A 10,878-nucleotide genomic window follows, 5' to 3' on the forward strand; every position below is an offset into this window, starting at 1 on the left:
ACTTACCCTGTATAAAGACTGAAATTATTATTTTTATTATTATTATTATTATTATTATTATATTATTATAACATAACCCACGAAGAAAACAAGTTGAACATGTTTTTTTTAAGTATCCTCCTTGCTCAATATTAATCAGAAAACCACAGAAATTTCTACCCGTGAAACAAAAATTTTCCAATCAGGAATGTGACATGAAACTTCAGTGATGGGCCTGGTTTGTTCATTCCATTGAGCACACAAAGAAAACAGCCTGAAATATGACATGCTTTTTTATTACAATTCATCTATAAATTCATTTAGTTTACCATGATATTGAAAAGATTCGTTGACCTAATGTTGACACAGCCATCATCGGCGTCGTTATAATCTATTTCAGAGGGTTCGCCATAGAGAAAAAGGGATCTTACAAAAATATTTGTCTACAGGCAGGAGCCATGGGCTCCAGATACAAGGCAGAACTTGAATATCAATATCAATACGAAACAAAGCAGAACTATAAAAATTGACCTTACATGGAGTAATACTTTTATGAATCCTCTCCTCTCCCCCTAGTACTTGTCATGCGACTTGAACTGATGATCGTAAATAGCTCATGGGGGTGGGGAAGTGGGGTCTCAATGGGGTCAGTAATGCCTCTTAAGGCTATCAGTTGAATTTGTTTTTCTTTCCGTAGCGATTAAGAAGAAAAAAAATTTTATGCTGAAATCTTTTTTACGACAAACGGTTAAAATTTATCAATTTTTACGCCTACCAGCCAAACATTTTTTCGTTTAATCTTATTAAGACCATCTCATGGAGGTATTTTAATTTTTAACTGACATGATGTGCTACTACAACTAAAAGGACTATCCCGTAGTTACTGGTTTCAATCGGACAAATCTTGGTGAAAGTGATTAAATAAATTAATAAATAAACATTCTGACTTGAATTTCAAACGTTTTCCGTAGAATCTTTGGAATCTAGGTACGAGACTTAGAAAAAGTGATTGGAGCCATCCCAACATTCCTGAAAAAAAAACGAAATAAGTTGTTAGGGTAGGTTCTAAGTGTCAAATCCCGAAATTATAGAACATTTTTGCATGCTTTAATTGAGGGCAGAAGTCCAGAATAAAGCAACTTTGTAGGATACAGTTTGATGCCACTCTCATCTTGGTGGTGACAAAAGACCAAAAAGTCTCCCCTTTAATTCTTCAGTTCCGCTGGTAATTATATGGGATATCTATAAGGTAGACGAAGTAGAAATCCGGCTTCACTCATGTGTTTTCGATGGTTGTCACAAATTGCAAAATGGACCGATGAGATTTTAAAGGGTACCGTTGTTAACTTCAGTCTTAAAAATAGACAAATAGGATTTCAAAGAGCGCTTTGACCAAGAGATCCCACATTCTTTTATAACCCTTTTGGGGTCTTTTACAATTCTTTTTATAGATATAACTCATTCAATTGTTCTCACTTGCTCGGTGAACTGTAAACATCAGTCAGTCAGTTTCTGTCATAAACAAATATCACTCCGCAACTTGTCGATATTATAGTATCCGTAACTTATAAGGTCACTCGGAAACTTTTTTCTGTCAGCCGATCGCAGGTTTTTTTCAGTAGCTGTAAGAATTAGTTAATACGTATTTTACATTTGCTTAAAGGTAAACATCACCCGAACAACTTTTGCTATATGCCTGAGACAAGAGCTATTTGAGTTGACGACAATTTCCTTTATTTTCGTAACTATCATGTGTAATTAATATTCAGAGGTGATTTAGTGAGGAGAAATACGATGTTAGTCACTCTTAGAAGTGAAAGAGGTAACGCGCCAATTCGGTCGTTTGCAAGAATTATCCTGTCTGTTGTGTGTACTCATTGTTTTGGTAGGCTATAATATTTACGCTTCTATCGCTTCTAGTCGTCATCCTATAGCTATATGCAGAGTTCTTTGATTCGTTTTTACTCAACATATTATGAAGTTTCAATCGGCCCTCAAAATACTCATTTATGGAAAGATATATTATGAAGTACATGTTTTTGTTATGCTATCAAATGTCAGGGGGGATTAGCTATCGAGTACACTACGCTCGGTGAAAGGCGCCAAAACTCAGTCAAACTGTCCTTTTCTTCTTCCTTTAATTACTCGGTTCTCCAGTACACAAGTTTACTTAGTACACTGGACAAAACTTTTCTGAATTGAAATTTTATTACATATTTATAATAGAACAAGAACTTTTTACATTAAATTCCACACATAGAAATTTTTTCCAAATAAAAATACATCATAGGGTTGTAAAGTTTGATTTTCAGAAAAGAACGCCAACCATGCCGAAGTCAAGCACTTTTTTCTCAATAATATTCCTCCTCCAGCACATGCACTTTAGCGGTCCTCTATTGTCTACAGTAATTCCACCACACAGCTTTTTTATCTACGATCGTCTTGGCCGAGCAGGAAGGTCCAGTAATCCATTCAAACAGCATTATGATTATGTGATACACAAGCGGTTTCGAGAATCCAAGATTCAAGTTGCGATGTAAATACCGAAAGACCACGTTTCAAACCCGACATAATTAATTCAAATTGCTATGAAAGAGGGTGTGAGAAAATGGCAAGCTCTGGGTAGGCGACCCAGCGTTTAGTGGCTGGTACGACGCGCGAGCTACAGGTCGCGGCCATCTTCAGGTTGAAGATGGCCGCGACCTGTAGAAGACCCATCCACTGGCAAGAGGAATTTTGAGGAAAGGAGTGTCGGAAAACAGTATCTCGTTTCAGTGATCGAATAAGTCGTAAAGTCTTGACCGTTCTTTCTTGTCGAATTCCTGAGAAACGAAATCCTCAAACATGTAACGACCATCTTTGCAAAGCAACTCTTTGAATGTAGAACCGTCCTCTCAGAAATCACTTGATCTTTTATTTTTAAATTTTTAGTTACCTAACTAGTTTTCCATTTTTCATTTTTTAGTTACCAAACTCGGATACACTGTTACGCAAGTCCTCACTGCGTGATCTTCATGGAAATAGTTCGCATGTGTGAGATTTTAATTAAGTTTAAGACAATGAAAAAATTATTCTCGCTGCTTTCTTTGTTGTAATCTTTTGTTGTAAAACCTCGATTTAGAACATTATTGTCCAGCGTAGTACGTTTAAGTTGACTTCAATCTATGCAATTTCTTAGGCTCTCACAGTTTGATTCTTAATGGAGGCTTTTCACTGATTTATGCTGATAAACATTCACTTCAACTATGGAATTCTGTCTCTATACCTCTGCACAATGTCTTCATTCTTTGCAATTCTCTACTCTGTTCTCTACTCTCTGTCTACTGTCTATTTTTCTAAGTAAGCTCTAAAGAACATCCATATAAATTCACTGTTGACTAAACTGGTAAGCATGCCGGCTGGCTGCAATTTCACGAGACTTTCGAAATTAACTTCCAGTCAGGTAAATGAACATCTGACTGCGTTAGCCAAGACAAGAACTTTCATGTGGGTCTAAAGCAAGGTCAGTTGACGAGATAAGCACGTTCACTCATGGACGACAGACAACTGAGACTGTCACGATTCGGAAACTCGTCGTTACAACTCAAACCTAAATAAACTTCGGAATTTGAACTCATACAGTAACTCCAATCTAAATATAAACGAATGACCAAATCACACTAAACTGACTAACGAACTAACTAACTAATTGTAAACTAACTTAATACTTCATAACATTTTGAAGAACACTGACCACAATTTTTACTGAGTTGTGAAATATTTGGTAAACAACGCACAATTAGATTAAAAGATGAATTGGTCACCTCGTAAATTTTGGCCTGCCTCCATTTTCAGTCATGCTATTGATTCCATGTTAGGTTTCAAGATTGCTACAAGGTCTTTTACTACAGACTGAGAAACAAAATACGAACCGAGTTAGAATTGAAGAATTATCAAAGCGAAGAAGGCGTAGAGTTGATCGAGAGGTAAGATTTTGTCAGCTCTACTAAAGGTGAATTCAGGATGATATACTATGTGGAAAGAGATGTAGTTAAAATACGATTGTGGCGCGTGAGCCAGGCGCTTACCTTGACTGTCCTTCGAGCTTTGAGCACTTATTATTGAAACTTCTTTGAAATATTGTTTTGATGCTCCAACCTGCGAAACCTGGGACGTTCTACTCCCTACTTTTCGTGGGAGTAGAACATCCCAGATAATTTATGTATTCCTATAAGTCAATAGCTTTTTCAGCCGCCAACAATATGCCACGGAGACAGCAACTCAAAGGTCCTGTGGTGTTTATCAATTCCAAATTGTAGCTTGTCTTTTGAAATCTGGGCTCATTCAGATATTCTATGATCCCAATGTAGTTTTGAGCAAAAGTGACTATGTTGGACTGGTCACACTTTTTACCGATTAAGAAAAATATGACAGATGAAGAAGTGTAAAGAGAAAGATCATTAACAGTCCTCTGCAATAGTATGTGGGCGTGCAAGGGTGCCGTTTTCATTCCAAGTGTGGTATTACCATACCTTTTATTTCATAGGCAAGGGCCCACGACCTATGTAAAAAGCTAAGAGTGAAAACTTGTAAACTGGGTGCCCTAACACTTCAGTAATCTTATGATGCTTAAAACAAAGTAATCTAGTAGACTTAAAAGCTACTGATAGAAGAGATTTTGCCCTTGAAATTTATTTCTTTTTGAAATGAATCAAGTCATCGAATTTTCCAGCCTAATAATGCTGTGAGCCGTAAGAAGATATGAGTCGGTTCACCTCTTCTGTAATGGTCTGCTTTTCAGAGATTTGCCCACGTAGACAAAGGGTCCTTACTCAAAACTATCTGCCCAATCACACTTAACTGATACTTTTTATTTATTGATAGAAACCAAACGGATGTTTACATGTTCTATTGCGTAGGAAGCTTTCTGTTATGACAACCAAAATGGTATACGTCAAAATAATCATCAAAGAAGGTAATGTTGACAAAGCTAACATTTTCTACCTCAAAATACATTCAGCTCTATACTACAGAGATAGGAAAATAACGACGGAATTTGGAGCTCTTATATGGAAAGGTCACAGAATCGGATATTGTAAAACACTAAATCGTACCACCTAAGTGATTCATAATGAGAAATGAATTTATAAATAAAGCATGGTATGGAACTCGAGAGGTTTCTTTTGACGACTTTGAATTGTTAGGAATGACGAATCTTTGCTCTGGCATCTTCCGAACGCAATCAGCTTATCATAATAAGCAAATATCAGTCCGAATAGCATAGTACACATGTGGGCTAATTATAAGAATCAACCCACTCTTTGCACGCATGAGATAGGTCGAGTTCCCATGATTTAGCAGTCATTTTTTCCCTAAGGAATATTCAATCCTCTATTCCTCTTCTCCGTAAGGACTAGATATTAAACAGTAGTAAAGGAAGTTTATCCCTTAGTTTTATTAGGATTCAGGACTCTGATTCTAACCCTTCCATTTTGGACGGAGCACTCCCGTTTTCGGAGATCGTTCCCGGTCTCCTGTTTTAACCACATAAAACAGGGGCAAGATTTTTCCCCTCTACTAACAGTATTTTTAGGATGGTCCTCTCATGCTCGTTTGTGTTTGCTCGGTGTTTCCCCTTTTGACATCTAAGGATGAGCCCGCGGTTTCCAGCGCGCAATAATGCTACGATACCACCTTAAAAGGGATTCTGGACAAACACACACCGCTTGTAATACAACGAGAACAATAGTAGAAAGACCACGCGTTTCATGGTTTACTAAAGAAATCAGGGTTTCAAAGCATAAAAGACGAAGAGCTGGGAAAAATGGAGAAGGACTAAGTCTGCAGTAGACCTAGCTAACTTTAAAAAGTAAAGGAACTCAACAACTGCATTAATGGATAAAGCACGAGCTGATTTCTTCACGGATTTCATTGCTGAAAATAGTCACGACCAGGGTAAATTATTTCGTGCTGCAAGTTCATTGCTGAAAAAGTCAACTTCTAATAGATTGCCAACTTCTATTGATGCGTCATGTTTTGTTAATGACTTAGGATCTTTCTTTCAAAGATATCCGATATCTGAAGTCGTCTTGATGCTGAAGAAGTCTCCGTTCAACCTAGACCTGCTCCTCCTCTTCTTCCACCTGATGTTACTATGAAGGAGTTTAAAGATCTCACAAAGGAGGATGTCAAAGCCCTCATACAACACTCACCCAGGAAATCTTGTCCATTGGACCCAATGCCATCAAAGCTAATTGCGAAATGTGATGAGCTTCTACCTGTAATAAAACTGTTAATTAACAAGTCCCTTAGGACTGGGGTTTTCCCTAGAGTATGGAAGGAGGCTCTTGTTACTCCGTTATTGAAGAAGCCTGGCGCCGACATCAACATATTTCGGAATTTCAGACCAATCAGTAACTTATCGTTTATGTCAAAGCTGGCTGAAAAAGCTGTTTTCAACCAAGTACAAAACCATCTTTGCGTCCATAACATCTATCCGGACCAGAAATCTGCTTACCGAAAGAATTACAGCCCAGAAACACTTCTATTGAAAGTGAAAAACGACATTCTTGTGAATATGAACAAACATGTGACCCTGTTAATACGACTAGACTTGAGTGCCGCATTTGGCACAATAGATCATAAAGTGTTAATTGATTGTCTTAACACAAGATGCGGAATCTCAGATGCCGCTCTACAGTGGTTTAAGTCGTACCTACAAAATAGATCTCAACGTGTTACTGTCAGGGGTAGGAGACGTTAATTTCCCACGCACGAGATTGCTGTGTGGTGGACGTCCTCCCCTGGGGTGAGATGGGTGGGTGTCACAGGGCCCCATTTAAACTAGCTAGCTATTAGCTAAACTGGACTGCCCTGTCTAAATATTGGTAAATATTCGTAAATTGTGCCGAATCACGATCATTTAGTTTGGAATTTGATTTGCCACAGGGGAGTTGTCTTGGCCCACTATTATTTACAATTTACGCTGGAGCTACTTGAGATCGTTAAACCACACCTACCGACCGTGTAATGTGCTACGCTGACGACACTCAATTATAGTTGTCGTTTAGTCCAAAGGAACAAAATGGCGATGTTGAAGCCATGGCGAACATGGAAAAATGCATTAATGATATCCACCGATTGGATGAAAGATGTCAAACTTAAATTGAATTATGATAAAACTGAGCTGATACTTTTTGGCACAAAACAACAACTGGCCAAAGTAAAGACTACGCACCTCAGTGTAGGAAAAGACCAGATTACACCAAGGAAAGTAGATAAGAACCTAGGGGTGTGGCTAGATCCATCACTAACAATGAACACTCATTGGAATAAGGAAATATTGGACACAAGAATCGATTGAAATTTTAATTCATCCATTAATTTATAGTCGTATCGACTACTGCAATAGTTTATATTCTGGGCTGCCATACTATCAAATAAATAAGCTACAAAGAGTGCAAAATGCAGCGGCAAGGTTGATATTCATGGCTAGTAAATGTTGTCACATTACTCCATTGCTTTTTAAACTTCACTGGCTGCCCATTCGTCAACGTATTTTATTTTAGATCCTTCTCATCACGTATAAGGCTTTTCATGGGCTTGCGCCTAATTATATACTAGAAGTAATTAAGTTAAAGACCTCCGGAAGGTATGTATTACGATCTTGTAATGATGATATGTTACTGCAATTACCAAAAAGGGAAGATGTACTCCACACTCGGTGACCGATCTTTTCAAACAGCCGCACCAAAACTTTGGAATATTGTTCCATATTATATTAGAAATTCAAAATCGTTGAATCTTTTTGAAAAATATTTGAAGACGTATTTATTTAAACAAGCTTTTAGTTGTTAAATATCGAATTACATTAGATTAGATTATATATATTTTTGTACTTAAAGTACACAATTTATGTATTTTTAGATATTTTATTGACATATGTTTAGCATATATATTATTTCATTATTAGACTTTTTCTTTTTGTCTTCGTTGTTTTTTTGTTAGATTTTTGTAACATTTTAGTTTCTACGCTCTTGAAAACGTATATTGATATTAGCGCAATATAAGTTAATATTTCTTAATCTGACAAGTTAAACAATTTCACTTATACTTCTTGGCACATTGTGCCCTACAACCAAGAGAGCCTTTTTTTACTGTTAAGGGGTATTTACGCCATTGGTTGACACGCAAGCTTGTAGATGTCAACAAATAATGATTTTTACACGTGAGGTCGAAAATTACCCAATGCGAAAACAATTGTTTGGAGTAAGATGTTTGTCGTCTTGTCACGAGCTTAGGACAATTGAGACCTATTGGACCTCGTGATGGCCTTGCTTTCCGTTCAGTCTCTGTGGCTCATTGGTAGAGTGTTAGAGCGCGAAGTTTCTATCCCTAGCCAGTCAAAAAAGGTAAAAATAGGATAAAAGTTCTAGGTGTTACCCCATTTTCCACAAAAATAAAATGTGTATACCAACTGGATCTTTTAAGTATCAGAATTCTCTTGAAAGGATATATTTGTCGTGTTAAAGCTCTTTACGTAGAACTCATGTTTTGGCAACCTCGGCGGAATTCCTCATCAGAGTCAAGTGATTCCTTCTCAGGATTACTGTAGCCCGGACGACCGTTGATCAAGTGTTACTCATTGGTTGAAACAATTTATTAGAAAATTTGAGATCTCATTTATAATGGCCAAATACATGTCTCCTAATTAAATAGCTCCACATTTAGTGACTTGTCTAAAATTACGCCTTTTACTTCAAATCAACTTTTTCTTCTCTTGTATAAAAGACATGATATTCATTTACGCCTCAATAAAGTGTCTAAGTCGACTATTTTTTTAATTTTCTATCTGTGGTCCAAGGCTCAACCGCCTCTTTCCTTGCCAATGCCGTTTGCCTTTCTGGTCGATCATTTGTCTGAGCCAAGTCTTAGAGTCGAAATGTTCGTTTCGAAAGCTCTTAGAAAATACCACCGATCTGATTTTCATTTCTGATGTTGTTGGAGCGCGGTTAGCATCCTTAGGATCTAAAATTCCCCAGTGAATCTTTCCTATTCCGTTATATCCATAAACTCCGTTTAGATTTGAAAGAAAATAACAGTCTTTGAACCACCAACTCTCCCTTCCTTTTTTAGTGCAGTGATGATGCTTTCGATCCCAGGTGCTAAACTTAGAGTCGTCATGAGCACTGAGAGAATCCTCGACAGTCGCTTCTGTTAAGAAAGTAAGATCCACCAATAAATTCTTTGAACCTCAGCTGAGTTGTTATCACGATAAAAATATAGAAAAAACTAATGTACTTGTTTTTGTTGACTTACTTGTAAGATTGCCAATGTTCAGCCTGTACTTTGCTGTTTCGTTTCCAATTCCAAACCACTCATATTCGGTGTAAACATTTTTGGTAGAATTTAACCCTAGATCTACTCGAAGCGTGTTGTTTTTCTTCTCTCGAGTCAAGCGGTGGATCTTATCGAGTCCGAGCCAAAATTCGCCTGCCAGGAAACTTCCAAAACCACGTTTATAGTCAGCCCAAGTGCGATGGAAATTAACAGAACCATCTACTCTTCTCTGGAACACTGTCCAGCCCCCACCGTCTGTCGTCTGGTCACAATATACATCAAAGGCATCTGAATGATCAGGTTTGATTGTATAAACACCACTGATTGTCTGGCCAGACTCGTGCAGCTCAGCACAGTTCTTGACTGTGTCGAAGACACAAAAGTTTTGTCAATTAATTTGCACGTAAGTAAACAGGATGAGATAATTTCAATACTATAATCGTATTCGGCGAAACTAAATGAAAGAGAGAAAGAAAACCATGTGCACAAAACTTACATCTGTTTCGCTAATGGCTATGTTTGGTTGACCTTGAGAATCTAATACCTTTGACAACGGATTGGCATTTTAATGATCTGTTCGATACAAGTGGGCAGGCTTTTAAACAGCGCTTGTTGCAGTTGAGATTTTGAGACAACTTCCTCTCAGCTCACTTCAGAAGTGTCTCGGTTAGAGAACATTAGGTTCGCCGTTTAAACAGAAAGAATCAGCTCTGTGAGGCACTTTAGTGTTCACCCTATTGTACCCGGTTAAGAGATTAAGCTACGTTGTTTCCTCCAACAGTATTCAAAGAACAGACTTATGCGTATCCACCCATCCTTTACTTTAGCCGTATTCGCAGCGAGAAATCTACCACAAACGTGATATGCTTTGCGTATTTCTCGCACACTACACAGTCTGCAGTTAACTAAACTAATACAAAGAAAATGATCATGAAAGAGTGATAATTTAGCTTTTCATCATAATGGTGTAGGAGGGTAATCTTACTCACATCTAATAGGGACTCCATGCGCTGAAGATAAGATTGGAATCGTAAACAGTATTGCCCCAAACAGCAAAGTAGAATGTCTGGAAACAAAAGTCATCTTGTTGGTAGTTAGTAAGATCTTGAACTCCATGCGATAGGGTTGGTAAGATGTGATCAAAGCGACTTATCTTACAAACAAAGCTGGAAGAATCACTAGTAGCAGTGTTTTGAACACTCTGGAGCTTCTGCAATTCAATGGCAAGTAGACTGTAAAAAATGCTATTGTAGTCTAAGCGGGATGTAACGTAGGCATTGACCAAAGTTTGAGTATCGTCGAGACTCGGAAATATCCCGATTCTTCTCGGATATTATGTAGAAGAAAGAAAGAAGATTTGCACGTTTATTAATACGGGTTTCCATGTTGAGTTGATTATCAAGCCGACATCCTAGATTCCTGACTACAGAGGAAGACGGGAAGGACCTACTCCCTACATACAGCGAGTCAATGTCAACTTTCGACAACTATTGCCTAGTTCCTATCACAATGAAATCCGTTTTGTTATCGTTAAGCTGCAGCCGATCCGTTGACATCTAAAAGAGCACTTAAAGAGCAGTC

The 10,878-nt window shown here is 37.8% G+C and overlaps 1 protein-coding gene and 1 long non-coding RNA gene across 2 annotated transcripts in view; both read right to left on the reverse strand.

Annotated features, from left to right (window-relative positions):
* Positions 1 to 274: 274 nt before the first annotated feature.
* Positions 275 to 4,149, reverse strand: LOC148741040 (uncharacterized). The gene is made up of 3 exons (XR_015995668.1): positions 4,047 to 4,149; positions 3,783 to 3,870; positions 275 to 1,008 (listed from the first exon to the last, which is right to left on the reverse strand). It is a non-coding gene; the product is annotated as an uncharacterized LOC148741040 (long non-coding RNA).
* A 4,611-nt stretch (positions 4,150 to 8,760) lies between these two features.
* LOC111341960 (ryncolin-4) overlaps positions 8,761 to 10,878 on the reverse strand; it is a 2,514-nt gene continuing 396 nt past the window's right edge. The window contains exons 1-3 of the mRNA XM_088738049.1: positions 10,287 to 10,878; positions 9,277 to 9,660; positions 8,761 to 9,171 (exon numbers count right to left, since the gene is read on the reverse strand). The exon at positions 10,287 to 10,878 is cut by the window's right edge and continues 396 nt beyond it. Coding sequence (XP_088594175.1) covers positions 8,798 to 9,171; positions 9,277 to 9,660; positions 10,287 to 10,413 — 885 coding nt within the window. The 5' untranslated portion in view covers positions 10,414 to 10,878 and the 3' untranslated portion in view covers positions 8,761 to 8,797. The remainder of the gene's footprint in view (positions 9,172 to 9,276; positions 9,661 to 10,286) is intronic.

Source organism: Stylophora pistillata, chromosome 1, assembly GCF_964205215.1.
Source record: "Stylophora pistillata chromosome 1, jaStyPist1.2, whole genome shotgun sequence".
Classification (NCBI taxonomy): domain Eukaryota; kingdom Metazoa; phylum Cnidaria; class Anthozoa; order Scleractinia; family Pocilloporidae; genus Stylophora; species Stylophora pistillata.